At 35.4% G+C, this 24,321-nt stretch overlaps 1 protein-coding gene across 2 annotated transcripts in view; it reads left to right on the top strand.

Annotated features, from left to right (window-relative positions):
* GEFmeso (Guanine nucleotide exchange factor in mesoderm) overlaps positions 1 to 24,321 on the top strand; it is a 105,652-nt gene that overhangs the window by 35,785 nt on the left and 45,546 nt on the right. The window contains exon 1 of one of the 2 annotated variants that reach the window (XM_065370718.1): positions 1,036 to 1,243. The exons of the other annotated variant lie outside the window; for it this stretch is intronic. Within the exon in view, the coding sequence (XP_065226790.1) occupies positions 1,231 to 1,243 (13 nt within the window). The 5' untranslated portion in view covers positions 1,036 to 1,230. Of the gene's footprint in view, positions 1 to 1,035; positions 1,244 to 24,321 lie in introns of those variants that run through there. 2 annotated transcript variants of the gene reach the window in all.

Genomic DNA, 24,321 nt, shown 5'->3' with positions numbered 1-24,321 from the left:
AATGTGTATACGATCGATAATAAAATAGCGCGTACTATTTCAAAAATACATGCATAAATGTCGTACAGAGTAGACTACGTATATTTATGTATTGCTTGTTTCTTTCTTTCAAAATGCATCGACTTGGACGAGACGTCGTTGAATGTGTAGAACACAGAAATTAAACAAAAATAAAATCGGCCATGGAATAGACGTAAAAATCTGTGAGTGAGGGTCGTTGTCGTTGAATTAGCACGTGGTTCAGTATACCATCTGTCTTAGCAGGTCGGGTCGAGTTATCGTCATCGACTTCGACTTCGACATTCGTACACCGATTCGAGTTTATTACACACGCTATATAAAATATACGAGTACATGGAGAATCGAGACAACTACATCGTTCGCGAGATGACAATATAAAATCAGGTTAATTGTTTCGATTTAAGAAGCAGAGCAGCTCGCTTGCTCATTGGACGATGATAATTTCCTCGAACTAGCTGCGTTGGAATATTATGGAAAAATATATAGAGGAAATATGCGTTTAAGCTATATTAAGTCGTCAATTGAGAAATGAAAAAAAAACGCATGGAGTATGAAGTGTGAAGTAATGAAGCAAGTGGTGAAGCGACGATAATGTGTCGTCGAATTATATAACACACGATGAAAAGAATAATACTGTGTGATATGTATTTAGTACTGTGAAATACATAAGGTACTACCTTTAGCTCAGTAGTGGTGATCTTGGTCGAGTTGCAAGCTGTAAAAGATCCAGAGGGGAAGCTGCACGATGTGAAATTGGCTTCGCAGGGAAGATGGGTAGGTAAAGGAAGATGGAGCAGGAGCTGGCTGAAGGGCAAGCAGAGCATATCTTTTGTTGGTAATTGTACTAGTACCTGTTGTATTGACCTGTGTCCAGTTTCTTCTTTTACCTATTCTTCTTTATTAGTCGTTGTGTTCTTTTAGTATTTTTTTTCCTCCACCGATCGTGTTCTGTTGTTGGTCTGCTAGAATAGATCGGTGAGTCATGGTGTCGTCCGCAGTCCACACACACCACGGTGCAGTGTATTGAAAATGCGGTGCCCATACAAAAGATACGACCATGTAAGAGAAGTTTTTGTGTAGTGCGGCCGCGAACAGTGATTCTGTGCTCTTTGGATCTCATCTCATTCGAGTGTTGGTGGTTTGTTCGCGTAAGATGTGATTTTTGGGTTTGGGTTTTGTGCGCGTTCGAATTAATTCGTACGAGAAGAAATGATGGGATCTGGTGAGTACGTCTTGTTGTGTAACCTATCTTTAGGAGGTAAACCTACGTGAAAATTTTCACCATTTTTGGTTCCTTCATTTCGACCTTGAGATGTGTGAGGAGGAAAATTTTCGAGTGGGTTTGTGTGATTTTTGGAGGTCTCGACGACCTCGCTAATATAAAAATTTGTTGGTGGTTTGAAAAACATCAACACGTATATGATTATCTGGAGGATAGGATAGGTTTGTATTCGAGCCAAAAAATCTACCATGTGAAAGAATAGCTGTTGACCCATTGAGAGAAGAATGATAAGGGTACGGTTATCTGATATAATGGTATAAGATATTTATACGTTATAAATTGGGTATAGGTGAAGGTATACTATATTATAGAGGCGCTACCGAGTGCACATGAGTATGATAATGAAGTTACTGTGTATAAATACATACATAAGCGATGACTACATTCATATATCATACTATAAAACGCGAGCTAACCGAACCGACTTAAGAAAAAAATATAAAACTCCACTTTATACTTAACTGGATTTTTTTTTTTCATCGACCAAGGTCACTCCGCGACCGAATTATTTTTAAATATTGTTGGTTTTTATGTGTCGTATTTATTTGTCGAGTTATGAATTAACTGTCGAGAGTCGGACTCTGAACGTAGTACGCCGGCATATTTGTTGAATTAACGATACGACGAGGACGATGGTCGTTTTCCATTTCCAATCGAATTGAATCGGTTCACGTGGTTGTTCTGATGAATGCTGCAGTCTGGATGTGGGTTGGTTTATCTCGAGTATTTTGGAATTTTTGCTGTCTGCGTGTAAACTGATTAATAGACCGAGAAAAGTCGAGATTAAAAGAGCTTTTATCGAGTAGTCTTTGGTATAAATGATTCAGATTGCGATGCTAGGAGTGTTGTATTGTGTTGTAGTCGGTGTGGAACTGGACAAACGAGACAATCTGGTGTCACCGTGGTCTAAACTGTGTCTGTTTCGTTGGAAGTGATCCAATTGAAAAGACTCCTGGATCACTGGATGCGAATATTTTTTGTACGAATGAACTCGTTGGTTGCGATATTTCAAGCATACTCGTATCCGGTGATTTTTCATTGATTATTTAACGTTCTGTGGTGCCCTTTGATTCATTATGCTGATATTTTTGATAAATATCCAATTTGTAAAAATTATGCTTACGAGATATGATTTTATTTATTCATTTTTTTCGAAAGTTGTTACGAAGTGAATTGATGAGAAAGAGGGGGAGGGGTGAAAATTATACGTCTAGACTACAGTACATGTACAAAACTGGGTGATGAAAATTTGTCTCTGTCCTTTTGAATATTTATGCGACGTTTTTCATACGCCTAATGTTAATGAATGTTTACATAAATGTTGTGTAAGGAGCGTAGGACGATGTAAAAAAAATTCTGCGTAAGATAGATTGTTCCAAAAATTTTGATCCGATTAATGCAGGTATGCGTCGTTTTCAGCGAATGCGAATCTTAAAATGATTTGATCAAACTACGATAAAAAGTCTGTAAAAGTTCAAAATTTCATGCCATTTTTTTTTTTTTTTTTTTTTTTTTTTGATGAATTTGAGTATTTTTACATTTTAAATTTTAGTTGTTTTTCAATTGTTCATAATCTAAAAACCGACATTATGATGAAATTTTTGGATCACCAAATCACTCCTTCCATAACCTCTCTCTGAAAAAGTCGTGAAATTGCAATTTTTGTTTTATTATTTTTTTTCTTTTGCAGTTTCCTCCAACCGAATTTATTTTCAATCTTGCTAGAATATTTGACTCTATCAAGGGCCATTTATGAAAATTTTGACGCATTTAAAATTTTTCAGCGGTATTTTTGCCAAGTTCTTGCAGAGGTGCAATTAAATATACGTTTTAAATAATCTCGCCTACATGTACAACATGGGCTATAATTTTTTTTTTTTTTAGAATTTTTTGTGTGGGTGAAAAATGAAAACCTTCGGAAATGAACGACTGATTTTTTCACAATTTTTCCTGCCTAAAGTGGTCGATTTTAGTCGAAAAATTTTTCGTCTTGTGATGTGATGTACCACAAAAAACTTCCAACTACATTATCAACTCCTGAAAAAAGAATAAAAGATGGAAAATCGTTTTTTGATGGTCTCATCGTTGCAGGATTTCTTCATGAATGATTTTTCAACATGTTTTTCGAAAAAAGTGAAACCATTGCGTCAGAATTTTTTCCAAATTAGGTACGTTGCCTATTTTTTGATAATATTTTTGGATTTAAACTCATCGTTTAAAGTTTTGTTTTATTGAGAGTAAATCTTCAAGGCTAAAAAATATATCCCCATCCCATAAAATGGTGAAAATGATCCTTGACCCAAATGTAGTCAAAACCGAAAGTAATCTATAAATGCTATTGATGTCAACATTTTCCCACCAAAATTTGGACCCCTTTACCCCCCCCCCCCAACGTTTTGAAATATTGTAGCTTTTCAATTGTAATTATACTGAAAAGTCAAATTATAGCATCTGTGGGAGGGGGTGGTTCGAAAAATTTTGATATCTTTATGAATTTTGGAAAAAAAATACGTAAATACTCAAATTACTTATAGAAATTTTTCAAAAAAAAAGAAAGAAGAAAATGTTGGGGATCTACTTACATATTTTCTAAAGATTTTTGACCATTTTGGTATTTTCAATAATTCGTAACTTGGAAAAAGTTCGCAAAATTTTTTGAAACTGGGTTGACTGCAAAAAATATGATTTTTTAAAAATAAACTTACAAGTTACAATTTGAAAGAGGGAAGTACTCTGTGATTTCAAACAAAAATGATGCTCGTTATTTCTGATTTATTAAAGGCGACTTTTAACCATCTTTGGCGATTTTTTCGAAATTTTTTGCTTAATAAAACAGCTGTTTTTGCATTTTTGGGGGAAATTTGTGCAATGTTTCATAATCAAATTAGGTACTTCCCCATTGGCATATTTTGAATTTGAGAAAATTTAAAGATCAATTTAACATCTACTGCTAAATTCAATTTTTAGCTTCCCTTTCCCCTTTCCCTGCAATTACAGTATTAGTGCATAATTATATCTTTTAAGCCTCCTGTAAATTTTTTTTCTACAATTGTGATGATCATTCTCAATTTTTTTGTGTTTCATAATGAAAAAAAAAATCACACATTTTGCAAAAAATAAAGTTGGAAAACAAAAAAAATGTATATTGGATTGTCATTCAAAATTGAATGATTTTTTTGAAATTTATTTTTGAACTTTTTGCTTTCTGAATTCAAACTAGGGCTCAAAAAATTGTGCCAGAGAGTAAAAAGTTCCAATTATATGTACTTATAAATCGAAGATCATCAAAATTCAAACATTTTTTCATTTTACTATTTTTTTCGATACAGAAATGATGTGAAAGTGAGGGTTAGAAAGTCGTAAATTTTCCCCGTATCTTGTGAACTTTGAAAAAAAAATTATGTACTTACATTTTATGACTTTTTGGGCACCTGTACAATGTACATGAGCTAAAGATGTTCGCGCCCACATTGCGCATCCGCATAGGAGCACCCACATGAAAAATCTAATATCGTTGGAGTAACTTCGATGTAGTCATTAAACAAAAATTGAAAGCACCTGATAACATTTGAACCGGTTTCGTAATCGAATCAACTAGTTGCCGAAAATTCTTTTAAAATTATGACTTGCTACCGGGGAAAAAGTTACGAGGAAATAATAACTCATGTTGAAGGAATGAGAAGCCTGCAGCTGTAGTCGATGTGTGACGGAGTCGAGGAAATCGTCGAGCCTTTTTTGCTCTTTTGATAACATTTTAGCAAGGGCAGGATGTTTCTTGTCATCATCATCTACGGTTGGATTACGGGTATGATGGCTCATAAAATTTGGAAATAATTTTGATATTATCGAGTCCCCTAACAACGTGCAAATCTCGCACCCTTAATTTGCGTATTCGCGAATTTTTTCAGCTTCTCGTTTGTCTATCTCATTACTTTCGAGACATTCTGTAGTCGACAGGGAAAAAATTTCGCTTTGGTACATATGTGTAGAATTTTTCTTGGTTTTCTAAAATTAAACGTTCACTGATTCGTTTTACGAGCGTACCTATTTCTAACACTCAAAAGAAATTAGTTCGTACATAAACGACTTTTAGCTTACAACACCAACACACGTAGCACTTTTAAGCAATAAGCATTAGTCGGGGCTTTCGACTTGGAGTCGTAAAAGTTAAATTGTTTACGTTCGTTGACATATTTGTGTTGCCGAGTATAGAGCTCGTTTTTAAGTAATTTTTTCTCTAATTTAATAGTCATCTCTCGATTATTTGTCGCGTAGTTAACGCGGTGCTGGTGCGGCGTCGACGTCGGTCTTCGCATCACGCACCTTTCTCATTCTCGCTATAACTATAATACATAAATTCTGTATGATTGTCGCGGCCGCGGCGGCGCTGCTTGTATTCAATCTAATTCACGCACATCACAAATGCCGAAAGTGGAAGTGGAAACGTTATGTTATTTTTTTTTCTTTCATTTTCAAACTTATACAAAGAGGTACATAGGTATTTATCGTTAAGTTATAAAATAAATATTCGTTTTACGATCTAAAAGAGGCCGACAGACAAACCGCGTGCTTTTCCAAACAGTTGAACCGCGTCTTCTGTGTCGTCTGCGTGGCCAAGTTTTGCGCCTGTAGAAGAGAGATGTAGGCAATAATCAGAAGGTAAAGCTCATGACGACTAGACTGTAGACGTAGACGAGTTACCGATACCTGTGCAACTTATCATAACTAATTGATTGGAAACGCACTGCTGCAATTATTGAGCAGGTGGTTTTGCAACTCTTTGACGATATTTTTCCGAGCAATGTGCTCTGTAATGTGATTAGTTGTTTATACTCGTACGTACAGGGTGTCTCGCAGGAACAATTTGTCTAAATTCTCCATCGTCATTTAAAAAATTCATCTTCGTTCTGACAATTATTAAAAACGTGTTTAAATGATGCATATGAAAATACTCGAAAAAGCATTTAAATCGCTGTAAATTACTAAAAAAAAAAAATTATAGATGAAGTTTGCGAAAAAAAACCTTTAACCCTTAAAGACCCAGGCTAATCCTGAGATGTTGTGTGAAAGTGCTTTCAATTTCCTGAATTAGATCATCACAAGCATCACTTTAACCCACAGTTTGCCCCCCAGCCCCTTAAAGCCGTCTCGTAAAAGCCGTACCGATTTCTTTAATTTTCCTTGAAAACAGAGAAAGCAAAAACCCCAATGAGGTCAATCATGGAACTGAATGATATAGTATCATTAGGTGTACTGAATGAGTGAAAGCATATCCCCAAAGAACACCCCACCCCTTTTTGGGGGGCAAATTTTCAAAAAAGTTGGGATAAAAAAATTGGACCCATGCTCCATTTTTGGATAAACATATTGATGGTAGACCCTTCACAAAATGAAATCATGAAAGGTGTGAAAATGGTGGACCAGAGCGATTTTTTGAAAATTTGATTCGCTTGTCTCGATAAAAACCCGAAAAAACAGAGCATGAATACGCAAAGTACATAATATGGGAAATATTATCAAGTAGGCTTGAAATGACAGAAACAAGAATTGAAAGGAACACAGATGCTTTTAACAGCACATAAGTTCAGATAATCTACAATCCACCCATCAAATCTGTTTATCACTCCGTGGATATTCTTTCTCGATATTTGTCACCAAATAGTTACATCCTACAAAGGTTAGCAGTACGATTGTTTTTCTGCAGAAATATCGAAATAGGTTTATCAACCACTTTGAAAAGCTTTACACAGTCAAATTGCAGCACTCCCTGGCATTTCATAATGTTCAAGCATTCATGAAGAAGTCACTATCCCTTCTCGATCATAGATAATGTAGTTCTACATCATGAAAATTGCAGGAGCAGAAGTCGAGGTTTACAATCATGAGATTGTGTCTAGCTTATGACTACAGGATTCAGGGGATTTGAGATTCAGTAAAAAGCTTTCAACTGTTGTTCAACCACAACTCTGAACTTTTGAATGTTTTGAGAAATTCCTGCTGAAGTTGATATTCTTTCTCGATATTTGTCAACAAATAGTTACATCCCGCAAAAGGTTAGTGGTACGATTGTTTTTCTGCAGAAGTATCGAAATAGGCTTATCTACCACTTTCAAAAGCTTTACACTGTCAAATTGCAGCTGTCTCTGGCATTTCATAATGTTGAAGCATTCATGAAGAAGTCACTATCCCTCCTCGATCATTGATAGTGTAGTTCAACATCATGAAATATTATGATTGGAAACAACGAATTCTGCTCAAGCAATTTTCAAGATGTACAACTTCACTATCAATGATTGGGGAGGGATAGTGACTTCTTCATGAATGCTTCAACATTATGAAATGCCAGAGACAGCTGCAATTTGACATTGTAAAGCTTTTGAAAGTGGTAGATAAGCCTATTTCGATACTTCTGCAGAAAAACAATCGTACCACTAACCTTTTGCGGGATGTAACTATTTGTTGACAAATATCGAGAAAGAATATCAACTTCAGCAGGAATTTCTCAAAACATTCAAAAGTTCAGAGTTGTGGTTGAACAACAGTTGAAAGCTTTTTACTGAATTTCAAATCCCCTGAATCCTGTAGTCATAAGCTAGACACAATCTCATGATTGTAAACCTCGACTTCTGCTCCTGCAATTTTCATGATGTAGAACTACATTATCTATGATCGAGAAGGGATAGTGACTTCTTCATGAATGCTTGAACATTATGAAATGCCAGGGAGTGCTGCAATTTGACTGTGTAAAGCTTTTCAAAGTGGTTGATAAACCTATTTCGATATTTCTGCAGAAAAACAATCGTACTGCTAACCTTTGTAGGATGTAACTATTTGGTGACAAATATCGAGAAAGAATATCCACGGAGTGATAAACAGATTTGATGGGTGGATTGTAGATTATCTGAACTTATGTGCTGTTAAAAGCATCTGTGTTCCTTTCAATTCTTGTTTCTGTCATTTCAAGCCTACTTGATAATATTTCCCATATTATGTACTTTGCGTATTCATGCTCTGTTTTTTCGGGTTTTTATCGAGACAAGCGAATCAAATTTTCAAAAAATCGCTCTGGTCCACCATTTTCACACCTTTCATGATTTCATTTTGTGAAGGGTCTACCATCAATATGTTTATCCAAAAATGGAGCATGGGTCCAATTTTTTTATCCCAACTTTTTTGAAAATTTGCCCCCCAAAAAGGGGTGGGGTGTTCTTTGGGGATATGCTTTCACTCATTCAGTACACCTAATGATACTATATCATTCAGTTCCATGATTGACCTCATTGGGGTTTTTGCTTTCTCGGTTTTCAAGGAAAATTAAAGAAATCGGTACGGCTTTTACGAGACGGCTTTAAGGGGCTGGGGGGGCAAACTGTGGGTTAAAGTGATGCTTGTGATGATCTAATTCAGGAAATTGAAAGCATTTTCACACAACATCTCAGGATTAGCCTGGGTCTTTAAGGGTTAAGTCACTGAAAAATACTTGGTTGGTTTAATTTGCCAAATGATAAAAATGTGTTAAAATAATGTAAAAACGCTCAGAAAGTCAATAAAGTCGCTGAAAATTACTGAAAAGTAATGAAATTTTAACGAAAAAAATGTATCCTCCCCCCCATTTCTTCTCTCTTTGGGATAAAGGCTATAGGTGGATAAGTATGGCGAATTTGCCCCCGAGAGCTTCAGGGTTGATATTTGTATGGAAGGTGGGTACCCTTGAGCACCTTCCGTCACGAAAGTTTCAGACCCCCAGACCCCCCCGTTTTTGTGAAACCCCCCCCCCCCTTTTCTGAAATTACATACAATAAAAATTATTTTCTCAGCCCCATGTGAACAGATTTTTTCAATTTGTTGGTATGTTGAAAGAGCCGTAAGAGGTATCCTCACAAAAATTTTCACCCCCTCCCCCATGTTTTCCCCCCAAAATGGTGGTTTTTAGCTTTGTTTGCCTGATTTAGAGATGACCATGATTCGGCACAAAAATGGGAATAGCATTTTTAAGTGTGTTTTTGACCCCTAAAAAACATATATTTTTTTCAAAAAAAAATTTGTGGTGGGTCGTGATCAAAAATTGAAAAAACTTACAGAGGGGTAAAAATGGATTCTGGTGTAAATTATTGTTTTTGGTAAACGAGGTGTCGTTTCCATATGAATCGAACCCCCGAACACGAATATGAAGTCAAATTTTATGCTACCCTCATTCACACCCATCCGGTGCCTCTGCCCCCACCTCAATTTTTACTACATACAAAATTAAAAGTTGAGCAATTTTCATAATGTTGGTGTCGTTTTCATATGAATCAAACACCCCCAACACGAATGTGACGTCCAATTTAGCTCTACCCTCATCCACACCCCTCCAATGCCTCTGCCCCCACTTCAATTTATACTAATTTTTATTGTAATTTCAGGTAGAAAAGGGGGTTTTCTCAAAAACGGGGGGTCTGGGGGTCTGAAACTTTCGTGACGGAAGGTGCTCAAGGGTACCCACCTTCCATGCAAATATCAACCCTGAAGCTCTCGGGGGCAAATTCGCCATACTTATCCACCTATAGCCTTTAATTTTTTTAAAAATGTTTTTTGATACAATTTTGTTGCCAGTATTTTTCGAGCAGACAGTTCAAAAGGCCAATTCAGACTATTTTCAACCATTTCTGAAATGATGTGTTTTTTATCTTGGGAGATGAACTCATGAATCATCTCAGTTGAATCAATAAACGAATTTAAAATTGAAAATTTTTTCAAATTGAACTTTCACTGTGAATGATCAATTTTTTACGATGAATACAAAAGTTGAAGGCTACCATTTGAAAGGTGGAAAAAATGACACCATATATTATGGCACTGTTTTATCCTCTCTCCCATCTACTAAAATTCAGAATGGGATCTCGACACCATAAGGATGCTCAATTTTAATCGAAATCCCTTCAAAAAATTAGTGAGGTGACATATCGATTGTTACTGGGCTCATTCAAAAGTTCCATGTCGAATATCAATTTTTCCTTCCCCTACCTCCACCACCAATCAGTTTCCCAAATATGGCCAAATTCCAGAACATTTAAAATCACGTGTGCTCGTCCTTTGCTGGGTTTTCAAGAGTGTTGAGTTCGAATGTCCATTCATTTTTTGGATATAAGTTCCAACCTCAAGTTTTTCAACAAAAGAATGGTTGGTGATGCTAACTTGAAGTATCAGTTCATTTCTTGAACTCCCCCTCCCTCCCCTCACCACCCCTCCTCCTCGAAGTCGCAATGTTCTTCAATTAATAAACATTTTGAAAAGGTTTGGCTTGTTTTTATACCAATTAATTCTAAAATAAAATGGTCATTTTATCATTGTTTTGACAAAATGCTTGAAATTTCAAATTTTTCTTCTCAAATTTTGTTTTCAATCCTCTAATCCATAGTTTGATGTGTTTCTTTGTTTCAGGTGAGTTCGAATTTTTGTCAAAAGAGTAAGAAAAGTGATGATAAGTGAGTCAATAGGTATAATTTACATACAGAGAGAATTCTACCTCATTTCAATTCAGGAATTCCGAATTGTAGTACAAAATATTACTGTATTAGATGACTAGGTACACTAAGAAGGGTGGTTCGCGAAAAAAAATGTCGCAGGATTTCCACCGAATTCAGTTGAAACCTTCATCTTGAGCTGAAAGTCGTCTAGAAAATTTTTTAGCTCCGGAGGTACCTTTGGAGGGGAGATATGGAACCTCAAAGAGAGAACATTTTTGTAAAAATTGTCATTTTTTCGCTCTAGTCCTGACATGGTCCTGACCCAACCTGTTTTAGGAAAAATGGATCAGTTCCAAAAGATAGTATTTGAGATTCCACGTCGATCCAGAAGCCATTGTTGTCGAAATCCAAGACCACTTTTAAGGTTCTACCGAGCGTTTGAAAAATTTGCAAATTGCTTTTTTGGGTGGGTGGAGGGGGGGGGGTTAAATTCGTGTTTTGAAATGTTTTCTTTTTAAATATTTTGAATTAATCTATCATGACAAAACATCGAAAGATACATATCATTTTTGAAACAGTGGAAATATTTTGGATTACAGTGGTGCCAATTTTTTGGTCATGATTAAAATAACCAAGAATTTTGTATGATTTGGTGAAGATCATAAATCTAAAAGAAAATTCACACGTGATGCTTATCCTTTAATCAATTTTTTCCTTATTTTAAAATTTTGAAATGAAGTTTTGAGCTTTTAGCTGGGATTGAGGGGGAGAGGGAGGAGGTTGAAATTCGATTCGAAGATTTCGAATCTTGGCCATTTTACGACATGAGACCGCTCGTTGCAACATTCAGAATTTTTTTCAAACGGACATAGTATTCAGTTATTCAGTTGACATTTGACGGAAGATTACTGGGACACCCTGTATGTATACTCTTACTCACATCCGTCGCTGCCATTGAGACGTTCCCATTATCGGTTCTCTTTTTGCGGCGCCGCTAATCGAATTAATCTCAGCGATGCGTGCTGGCTTTGCAAAAAGTCCCATCCTCGTGTTGTGTCCGCGATAAGCTCGATATACCTACAAGCTGAACGGTGAAAGTTTTCGAGTTTCGAAAAGATTGAAAAATCCGCGCGCGTCAAGTCAGCTTGTCAACGTTTCGATGTAGAACACGGCAGGCAACTTAGCATCGCATCCCGCCGTCTTGTGAGCCCATCTCTCTCTCTATCTATCTATCTATCTGTGTGTGTAATATGTCGACGCATATCTCGGACATCATCGCCGCCGCAGTACTGGTCGCGCGCTGGTCAGATTTAAATTAGATATACTCGGTAAGCGCGAGTATACTTACTGTATTTTTCTTGTGTGAGTCGTTTAAACAGGCGATGATAATTATTTCACGAGAGATCTTCTTCGACTTGGTCGCATTAGTAATAAGCGAGCGCCATGCCATAATACATACGAGTACAGCTCAACGCACATTCTCTCTTTTAATTGTCACTCGAGCGGACAACCGAACAGAAGAATTAGCTTAAGAATGTTCGGGCCGCGACTGGGGTTACGCGGACAACGCGTGACATTTTTATTAACCACAAAAAAAAAGAAAAAAAACGCGAGCGAGAAAAAAAAACCAATACCTAGTTGGTAATTTTCAACCAAGGCTGCGGGCTGTCTGTCGTACTGCGATCAATTAACTGTTGCAGTCGTTATCGTTATGGTGAGCCTATGGTGTTCCTAAGAACTCTTCATGGTTGGAAATTGACTTCGAATTCGAATCCGGCGCCACCATCGAAAACCTGTCAATTGTCAATGTTGATATGAGTGGCAGTGATGGTTTGGATCCCTTCGTCGTCGCCTTATACTTTAATCTTGCATAAAATTCGGTGTTATCTTTTCCGAATTTTCATGATGGAAGGATGATAATGAATATTTGATGTACTTAGTAGGCGACGCGACGTATGTGGCCAGAATGGCTTGTTATATGATCGATGGAATTGTTGACCAGTCTCATGTTTTGCTAAGTCCTTCAAAGAAGGTCCAAGATTCCAGGTAGATGACCGAATTGCTGGGTTTCTTAGTGTCAAATCATTCCAGTGAGTCGTACAAGATCGTCGTACAATGTGGCAAACAACCTATAGAAACAGAAAAATAACAATACCGATGTGATAACGTTACAAAAACATTAGTGGCCATAAAAAAAGCTTTCATGAGGGGAAGGATTTTGATCAAATTCGGTGAAGACCCTCATTTTAAATAATTGAAAGTCATTCAAGAAAGATCTTTAAAGAGGAGATTATTTTCAAAGAAAAAGTTGCCAAAAAGCCACATTTCTTTGCGAAAAAAATTGTGATTTCCTCCTTCCCTCCCCTCCCCCTCAACCAAAAACTTATTTTTTTCCAATTTTTTTTTTCTTTTATCAGAAATTATCAAAATGACCAAAAATGAAAAAATGAAAAAAATATTTGTCTTTCGACAAAATTTGCAAAAAAAATGATTTGCCAAAATTGCCAGCCCTGCTTTTCCAAAAATAATAACAAATCCCGCCATTTTTCCAAAATTGCCAAAAAGCCTCGTTCCTTGCTCAAAATTGTGGTTTTTCGCAACGAAAAAAACTGCAATATTTTGTTAGTAGGTATTACTTTTTTTTAAAAAAGTGGAAAAATATTGCTTTTTCCTCAAAAGTTTAGCTTCTTTCTTGCCAAAAAAGACTAGAATGTCGTGCTATATTTGTCAAAAAGTTGCAAAATAGTCCAACTTTGACAAAAATTGCGAAAAAAATCACTTCTTTGCTAACATAAGAATTGCCAAACAATTCTGCTTTTTGCTAAAATTGTCAATGTCTTTCTTTTCAATAAAAATTTTCGTTTTTTAGCAAAATTATTGCTTATTTGTCACTAACTGCCAAAATGTCCTGCTTTTTGGGGAAAAATGACAAAAAATGATTTTGTTTTCAAAAATTATATGTCCAAAAATTACCGAAGTGTCCCATTTTTATTAAAAAATTACTAAGTAGTGCGATTTCTTCGAGAAAAATTTCGAAAAAATCACTTTTTTGCCAATAATTGCCAAACAGTCTTGCTATAGCTAAAATTCTCAAAGTTTTTGTCTACATTTCAGCAAATATTTTTGCTTTTCAACAAAATTGCTATCATGTTTCTTTTTTCCCCCAAAAACTACCCAAACTTTCGCTTTTTTCTCCAATACTCGAAAAATCATGCTTTTCCAAAAAACTTTCAAAATCTTGCATTTTGCTAATTTACCTAACTAAGTACTGTCAAAAATTCCCACTTTGTAGTAAAATTGTTGAAAAGTTTCCCATTTTTTTCCAAAAGTTGCGAGCCTTGCTTTTTACTAAAATTACTGTCGAAGTCTCCGTTGTTGCTAAAAGTAGCAAAAAGTCTCACCTTTGATTTAAATTGCCAAAAAGTTTCTAAAAATTGTGGTTTTTTGGTCAAAATTTCAAAGATTCTCCAAAAAATTTCAATATTTTCCCAAAATTGTCTGCTTAATGAGTCGCTTTTTTGTCAAAAATTGCTAAAAAAAAAAAAAAGAAGCTTTGTGTCTTACTGAAATTTTCAAAAAATCTTGCTTTTGTCAGAAATTGCGTGAATAATTTTTGCTTCAATTGTCAAAAAATTTCAATTTTTTTTAGATTTTAATCAAAAACGAGAAGTTTTGTTCTTTTTATTTTGCCCATGCTTTGTCCTTAACTTTTTTGGTAACTTTTTTAGGATTTTTTGGTTACTAAAGTTACTTTTTTTTTGAAAAAAATGATGTTTGATTTTGTTTTTCATCGTCATATTGGATTCAGCGAGTCTTAACTGTTCCAATTTTCACTCTTTACCATTATTTAAATCAGTTTAAAATATTTATTTTTTTACCAGCTAAAATCTGAAATTTTTATTGAGAAATTGAAAAAGTAGGTTCAGGTTGTGCCAGTGCATTTTAGGGCAGTTTTCTTTGAGCTTCGAAATCAAAACCGAAGCCCCAAATCTTCCAGAAATACTCAAATTGAAACCAAAAGTAAAAATGATAAAATTCTACTTGAATTGATTTCTGATTTTATTTCTTTTTTTTAATCACGAAAAATCAATTTCAAGTGCTAAAAATTCTTTCCAAAAAAGACGAGAAATGAGTTTATAAAATATAGACTTTCACTCCCCAAAGTTTGATTAGATTTTTTCTCAAAATGTTCATTCTTGAGGTATTTTGAGCGAAAATGAGAAAACTGAACTTTGCTGAACTTTTTTTTGTAACCTTATCCGTACTTAATATTCTCGAAATTATAGGTGATAGGTGGCTTCAATGGCATGACAAAGAAAAGAGCACTCCCCTCCTCCTCCTTGAAATTTCAACCAAAAATTGGAAAATTTGCCTGGAGTTGAGGATTTGACAAAAAATTGGGCCAACTGGTACAATAAAAAGATTAAGAATGATAAAAAAAAAAATATATCTAAAAAATAACACTTTGGTAAGAAACACTTCAATCTTAATTTTTTCAACACAACTTGTTTCAGGAAAAAATGACCAAAAAATTTCAAATTTTCATTATTTTGACCCTAATACTTTTTTGATGCTGCCTGTGTCTCTCTCTCGGTTCGAGATCCACAGCATTAGTGATCAATTTACGAAAAGAATTCGCAAAAACATTGACGTCAATCGTTGTTACACTTTCACAATCGTATAGAGCAAAAATTTCAGTCTCTTATAATTAGATAACCATAGTTGCATATTTGATGAAATTATTGCACCGATTACACGCACGTTCGGCGATAAGGTCTACGTCTGTATCGAGGACGACACGAATTCGACGACGATATTTTGCATGGTTGTGATAGGCACAGTCGTCTGTCAAGTCGTCGCGTCGGTCCCACTGTAATAATTATTTTACTGTATGCGAGTATTTGCATATCTCATTTTCACCTTAAATGGAAACTCGAATCCAAATCGTGTACAAATATACATTGTATAATAATGGTACCTACCTGGCTACGTGAATATTACACATTGTGTTCGCATTATTTTACTTTTTTTTCGTAAATTTGTTAGCGCAAATCGTGTGCTTTATGATGATTGTTTTAGGTATATAGTTCAACGTTAGGACGACGACCTATTTAGGAATATATTTTACTAATTTCCACGAATCTCTCGTATAATATTTTATAATAGCCTGGCTATCTCTATGGCTACTAATTATGTAGGAGTAAATATTTCGAATTTATGATAAATGAAAAAAATTGTATGCTGGTAATTGATAAGTTTATATAGGTATCTAATGTACAATGTACTCACTCGTGTAGTTAGATATGTTTGTTTAACGCAGAAAAAAGACAACCTACGTATTTGTGTAGTAATCGATTCTCGTTCTATAATTAAAATGAACTGTTGCTGTATGAGATAAAGTCTCGAGAGTAATTTATGTATGTATCGAGTTATTGCTTCGTAGGTCTAGGTACGAGTATATACTCGTATAATCGAACGGTAGTGATTTTTCCCACATTATTGGACATTTTTATGCAAACTTGGTTACAAAATTTCGTATTCGTTGTATTGAATTGGACGTCAGGAGTAATTATTGGAAGAAAATCATTCGTGTTGTACATAGCTTTACAAATACTGTTGGCATTGGGTACCATTGCATGTAACATTATTACATAAACACATACCAACCTATGTATCAATGTACCCAACAGGACCAAAGATATTACTATTTTCTTCTCTGTCTGCGAGCATCTTTCTGTCTCTTTATCCACGATCAATTCATAGAATCACTCTCACAGAGAGTCATACAATAATCAGAGTCGAAATCCAGATGATTCGAGTACATATTACCGTTGATCATGTAACAATAACAGACAAACAGCATCAATGTCATCGGCTCATTACCATCGCCGGTGCCACTTCTTGTTATTCGATGTGGGTTTCTATGAGCTTCTTCTCTCAAGTTGAGATTTGGACTTCGACCTAGATATGGTTCGTCTGCTGCGATGTTGACGTATACGCAGGCATAGCAGGCCTATAAGCACACGCACGCGGTTCTTTCAAAACGAATGAAATTTATATTACGAGACGATGACGATCGTATTTTTTCACCTCTTTTATCGTCGTATCGTGTTCGAGGCTCGGACATTGGTGATGAGGCGAAAGGCGACGAGGCGTCGTTTCGAATGGGCCTTTTTAATATGCCGATTTCCATGCGTCTATCTTTTATATCCGTTAATTGAAATCATCGTCTATTTTCTCTTCAATCGTTGGTCGGAAATGAGAAAATGTAACATCCACGATCCTCGTTCCTCGAAGCGCCCACGACAAACAGTTCGTGCCTCAAGTTCGATGATGACGTTGAATATCGAGAATGGACTTTCGTAGTGAACCTGTTTTGAGATTCACGATATTGAACGAAATTTCTGTGAACTTTTCATTAAAGTTCGAAATTTTGTTCAATTTGGGACCTCTCAGAAATGATTATGAAAGTTCAGTTCGATTTGTACCCACAGTCTATGGGGGGGGGTCATTTGAGAGCCTCGAGCCCATCAACTGTTTTGCATTGAAGCCCGCACACCTTCGTGAAATTCTCTTCGTTTCAAAAAAAAGGCAATATCTGTCAATGCCCTACACCCTCCTCCCTCCTCTCTTCAATCAATTAAATTAAATGACCGTGTCGTATTTCAGCACCGAACGTATAAATTCCTCGATATATTCCACTGCAACTTGACACATGATTCGAAAATCTTTAAAAATTACTTCTAATTTAAATCTCGTCGCTAGAAAAAACCGCAGAGCGAGTAAATACCTACCGTCGAATCTGCCGAATTATCACCTCCTAGGAGGTCTTCTCACTCTCAGTTAGTTATGGTAACAAACGTGTCCGTGCATGCGTTTTATTTACCTCTATTTCTCGTATATTTTTGCTGGCTCGTTTCTCGTCGAGCTAAACACCATAAGAAGACTTAAGAGTATTTTTTCCAGCTCATAAGTTACATAAAAGAAACGGTTGTCGTGTTCGTGTGTACTTTATTACGTATTCTTGGTATATTAGTGAAAATGTGTCGTCGTTTTTTTTATTTATAATTGTAGCGGTTTCCTTCTTTTTTTTTTTGTATATATTTTTTTCACCTTATAGTAGGTTTTTGTCGAGAGAGTATTTTTTTTTCATTTCTGTGGAATATCGTTTGTGTGTGAGTGTACTTAGTATAGAGGTACCTTTCTAAAACCTGACGACGAATATCGCTTTTATAGGTATAGTAGAAATCTTACCGTTGGATTTTTCGCTTTGTTTCGTAGGTAGGAGTAGGATTTGAAATGTTTTGACAATTATTTAGCAATTACTATAAAAATCAGGTACTTTAGTGTCGGGTTTCGTTGGTGGTGCTACCTGAATTCGCCTTAAACGACAATTTTATTGTATATAATTGTCGCTATAGATGGAAATGGAATAGAGAGTTTGTTTTTTCCAGAAATAATCAAACCTGAAGCAGATAACGAGTGAGCGGAATTCGTTCTAGGAAATGTGAAAATAGTATTGTTTACGTTTTTGGAATCATTTCTCTAAATTATACCTCCCAATATGAATTATTTTTCCATTTAGTAATATGTATTGTGAAAAGAAAGCATGGGCTAAATATTTTGACTGGTCTAAAAAATGTACTATTGATAAGTTTTGGGATCTTCTGACTCTCCATACATCTTTTAAACGATAGTCTCATTTTTCACTGATCTTGAGTTTTCAACGGGTTGAGACGTAGAATAGTTCATAGTAAGGATTTCAGCAGCTCAATCACAAAATTCAAGCACCTGGATACTTTAAAAGGCTTTAAAATAAAAATTAAACTCTGAAAATTGGATCATCTGTCAAATGTAGTTTTGGCGGGAAAATGTAAACAAATTCGAAATAACATTTTCTGAACGTATGTACCTACCTACCTACTTCTATTGTTTGAATATTTTGAGTTTTAATTTCATTATCAGTGCTGTCGAGAGCCAATGTGGGCCCATGGACAAAAAATGAGGGTCCCCTGAAAATTTTTCAGATTTCATCCCTCCTCTAAAGCAAAAATGTTTTTTTTTTCAAAAATTGAATTTACTTATTCTGGACCTCAACTTCCAAAAATGAAGTTTTCAAAATCTTTGAAGAAAACTTCATTTTTAGAAATCTTTCGTTTTTACTAAAATGTTTTTTGGGGAAGTTTCTTCTGAAAACATTCTTCCAAAAAGAAGAGAAGATTTCTCAAAAATGAAGTTTCCTTCAAAGATTTTTTTGAAAGTCGAGGTCTAGAATAAATTTTGTTTCACGACGAACAATTTTTGGAGAGAGTTTTCTTCTTTTGTAGACAAGTTTTTTTTCAAGAAAGTTTTTCACAAAAGATACGATTTTTTTAAAGGAAAAGTTTGATGATTTTTGTTCTATGAAGTTTAAATTTTCCCTTCAAAAATGAAAGGGACTCCCCTATAAGATGGGTGAAATGGCCTTTGATCCATAATGGATCGAAAGTGGTCCAAAAAGTCATCCTTGATGTAAAAACCCTCCATATTAATTTTTGACCTTCCACCCCCTCTCCTTTCAGAGAAACTGTCCCCTAAACATCAAAAATTCAAAGATTTATTTCTCGGAGGGGGTTGACGAAAAATGTTGAAATTTTCACAGATTGTGTACATCATGTAGGGGTACACACAGTAATTTTTTGAAATTTTTCCCCAGCATTTTCTTAGTTTTTCAGGGGGTTGAAAACTTTGAAGGGGCAGAAAAAAATTGGGGGGTGGGGTGACATGGCTGAATTTTTTTTCAAAACTTGCTCATACCCTAAGGTATAACATATGATTTTCCCGAGGTCCCAAAAGGGGGGTGCAACATGGCCAAAAAAATAAAGTTTGAAAAAAAACGTGTATCTGAGAAAACTTCACCGATCGCGCGCTCTCAACAGATTCATTTTGAAATCTTCTCAAAATCGGGACATTGTCAAGCAATCCATCGGGCCATCGACATTCGACATTGGAAAACTGATCCGGAATAAGATACATATTATTTGGAAATTATATGGAATTCGATTTCAGATCGATGAATTGATTCTCTCAGACTAATATCTAATGGGAAATATATATCGGCACGACAGAAAAAGTGATTCGAACGACAGACCATTTGAACGACAAAATAGGCTATTTCAACGACGATTTTTAACGACAGTTCAGCACGACAAGTTAGGTAATACGAACGACAATTTGATTTCATACAAACGGCGAAAGAAATCTAATCCACATCCAAATAAATTATTGCCCGCCTAAAAAGTAATTGCCCGGGAAAATAAATTATTGCCCGCCAAAAAAAAAAATTCGAAAAATTTACTCTTTTTGAAAAAAAAAACAACTTGTAAACATGAATTTACGAGAGTAGAGAACGTTTGTGAAACTTTCCACCTTGTCGCGTCCTTATCAGTAAAAGTGATAGTACATTTAGGTATAGGTGGGTAATTCTCAAAAAAAGGTAAAATTCGTGTACGTGGCAAATTTCTCAGAGATTTTAGCATGAATTTTTCTTTTTTTTGGTCCATTGAATGATCATCCTCCCCACACATTTCACATTTGGTATTGAGATTTTTAGCTCCTCCTTTCATTGGTGTACATTCAATTTTATACCCCAAATGTTCTTGGACTTGGCTGTCACACGCCATGTTTTTAAAAATAAATGTTATTAAGTGTCATGAACTTCATTTTTTTGGAAAAAAATTGACACATTCTCATTATCATAGAACACAAAGGTATATTACTCGTATTGTGCAAATTGCAATTGCAATAAGTCTATAGGAAGTTCACATTTCACATTTGAAAACTGTCACACACTTTTTGCGCCAATTTTAGAGCAATTTTTAATTATTTTTGCTAGCTTCCCAATCTAACATTTTTTTCTGGTAAGTGGCAGCACTGGTTGACTGTTCTCATAGAAATGTTACCCCGCATAATATCAAAATTGACCCTTTTTTTTTAGAGAATTACCCAGGTACATACACTATACAGTTCTCTACGTGATTGATCTGAACACTTGCTCATACTTCGTTCTTCATGGAAGGCCAGCGAAATCGAAAAAAGCACTGCTGGTTTAGTAGACGAACTTTTTATTTTTAATTTTTTGTGACGTGCTGTTTATAATTTTTCATGTCGTTCGTTTTCCCATAAACTTGCATTTTTTTTGTCGTTCATTTCTACATTTTTTTGTCGTGCACATTTTGTCGTTGAATATATTATATAGACGTGCAATAAATTATTCTGTCGGGCAATATCTTACATCGTCGTTCAAATTCATTTACCGTCGTTTGAAAACTTTTTTCGTCGTGAAATGATTATTTTCCCGTGCAATGTCCTTTTTTGTCGTTAAAATGCCCTTTTCTCGTCGTGAAAACGCCTTTTTCTGTCGTGCCGATAAATCACACCCATATCTAATTTGGTTCAAAAATTTTTGGAAACTTGGAAAATCATCCAAATAAATTATTGAGAAATTGCATCGAAAAATCGTAATAAAAGGCCAAAAATGCATTTTGAATTAAAAAATTACCTACATCTGAATCTAACACAAAGAAAATGAAAAATTTTAATGCAGAAAATTGCCTGAAAGTTGGTTCAAAACTAGAGAAAAATTGCAAAGTTATACCAAATTCACCAAAAATCTGCATCTGACACCATTCAAAAATCCATTTTGAAAATCCAAAAATTTTACCCTAATGAAAACTGTCTCGTTGGAAATTATTCCGAAATCAAAAAAAATCATCATCACTGTGCAACACTTTTACGTGATGGTTTTTCTGGCGTTCTTCACGCGTTCCTTCAAGTTACACACTGCAACCAGTTGCATGTTCGTAGATTTCGTAATCGATTAAACGAACTCTAAATGAAGAGCTTGAGGAATACGAATGGTTAGGGTGGGGGGGGGCAGGGTAACATGCGATGTTTTAATCCATTTCACAGGTTGAATTTATTACATCTATTAACTCGATGTTTCCATCCGCTGATGTGTCGATACGATACGTGAACTCAGAAAAGGAAGATTTTTTTTACGACGAAAGCACGTCTGTGAGCTGGGACGTCGTCGTCGTCGTCGCATTGCGTATCGTGACGTGATATGACGCCGCTACGGCAAAAAGCAACAGTCTCGAAATCTCGAAGTTTGTAGTTAACGACATCGTCGAATGTCAATTTACCTACTCGTAGATGAGATGGAGAAGTGCTATAGGAGCTTCAGAGCGTGTGTCCCAGGGAACCGGTGATTTATACTAAAATGCAGCAGAGTAAACTGTATACTAAAGTCGACATTCAACTTCGTTAGACTTACTCGTTCCATAGCATAAAAATGGCCTAAACAACAAATTGGTGCATTAGGTTGTTGACATGGATCACAGAAAGTACCGCGCAGCATCAACGCACGTTGCCAAAAAGGAATGAAAAATCCTTCCAAAAACTACACCATGCACGGGTATAGGCAAAGCGACGACGCCGCGACGGTGTGATGTAATTTTCTACGATCGTAAATAATATCGCTTTTTACGTTTATCTAAATGGCGTAATTACATTATCGCGCAGCTCGAGAGTCGAGTGTGTGAGAGACCGAGAAAGAAACACAGAGTAAGAGAGAGTATGTACTTGTGCATCGCATTTTGACGCCACAATGTCCGAGAATTGCGCTTGCGATGCGTATTATTTTACACGTGACGTGAATTGCTGGCTCTGAGAATGAGAGAGAATCGAGACTTGTGCATCTGGAACTGGGGCTCTGCATGTACGAAATTGGAGCAGAGAAATTAAAGATACAAACATGAGAAATGAAAAAAGAAATTTTGTACACGAGTATTGAGTGACCAATGCAACGCCGACTGGATAATAATTTGGGCAGCTGAAATTTCGATTTGCAATCGACGAATGTATAATTTCAGCTGCCCCATGTTCATTTTTTGATTTTTCAAGAATTTTTTAAAACATTAAAATAAACCGCAATAAAGTTTGTTCGAACAAAGGTCAATAGAATTCAAGACCCTGATTTTTAGTGGCCCGATTTTCAAGATCCTAATTTTCTAATCTCTGATTTTAAAGCCGCTGGTTTTTATAACTCAGCATTTTAATCCCCTGATTTTGAGACTGATTCTCATTTTTTTGAGACGTCGATTTTCAAGGTCCTGATTTTTAGGACCCTGATTATCCAGATCCTAATTTTCAAATCTTTGAAATTTCAGACCCCTGGAATTTTAAACTCTGTACTTCAAAACTCTGCATTTCAATCACCTGATTTTGAGATTGATTCTCATTTTTTCAAGATCTTGATTTCCAAGACCCTGATTTTCAAGTCTTGATTTTTGGGACCCTGATTTTCAAGATCCTAATTTTCTAATCTCTGATTTTAAAGCCGTTGGTTTTTAAAACTCTGCATTTTAATTCCTTGATTTTGAGACTGATTCTCATTTTTTCAAGACGTCGATTTTCAAGGTCCTGATTTTTAGGACCCTGATTATCCAGATCCTAATTTTCAAATCTTTGAAATTTCAAACCCCTGGAATTTTAAACTCTGTACTTCAAAACTCTGCATTTCAATCACCTGATTTTGAGATTGATTCTCATTTTTTCAAGATCTTGATTTCCAAGACCCTGATTTTCAAGTCTTGATTTTTGGGACCCTGATTTTAAAGATCCTAATTTTCTAATCTCTGATTTTAAAGCCGCTGGTTTTTAAAACTCTGCAATTTAATCCCCTGATTTTGAGACTGATTCTCATTTTTTCAAGACGTCGATTTTCAAGACCCTGATTTTCAAGAACCTTGATTATCCAGATCCTAATTTTCAAATATTTGAAATTTCATGTATTTCAATACTCTGCATTTCGATCACCTGATTTTGAGATTGATTCTCATTTTTTCAGGATCTTGATTTCCAAGACCCTGATTTTTAAGTCTTGATTTTTGGGACCCTGATTTTCAAGATCCAAATTTTTGAATTTCCGATATTCAAGCCTCTGCATTTCAAAACTCTGCCTTTTAATTCCTTGATTTTGAGACTGATTGCCATCTTTTTCGAGACATCGATTTTCAAGAATATCGATATTTAGAACCTGATTTTCAAGACCCCAATTTTCAAAACCCTGCTATTCAAATGGTTAAAATTTTCAAATCGCTCATTTTTGGATAAATTTGTGTTTCGAAAATTTTTTCTTTGCAAATATTTCGTATTAATTAAGCCAAAATATTGAAAGGTATCATTGGGAAAATATTTTGGAGTGCAGCGGTGCCGATTTTTTGTCCATTATTGCCAATTTCAAAAAAATTTCAAGTTTTTGGCTATACTTTTCTCAATTTTTTTGAAATTGGCAGTCAATGACAAAAAAATTGACACCACTGTGTTTCAAAATGTTTTCCCAGATTCAGGAATGATATTTTCAAGTCTTGAATTTTTGGGACCCTGATTTTCAAAATCCTAATTTTCTAATCTCTGATTTTAAAGCCGCTGGTTTTTAAAACTCTGCCTTTTAATTCCTTGATTTTGAAACTGATTTTCATTTTTTCAAGACGTCGATTTTCAAGACCCTGATTTTCAAGAACCTTG

This window comes from Planococcus citri, chromosome 1 (assembly GCF_950023065.1).
Source record: "Planococcus citri chromosome 1, ihPlaCitr1.1, whole genome shotgun sequence".
In the NCBI taxonomy this organism is placed as follows: Eukaryota; Metazoa; Arthropoda; class Insecta; order Hemiptera; family Pseudococcidae; genus Planococcus; species Planococcus citri.
The sequence above is the reverse complement of the archived record's forward strand: the minus strand, read 5'-3'. Positions and strand labels throughout refer to the sequence as shown.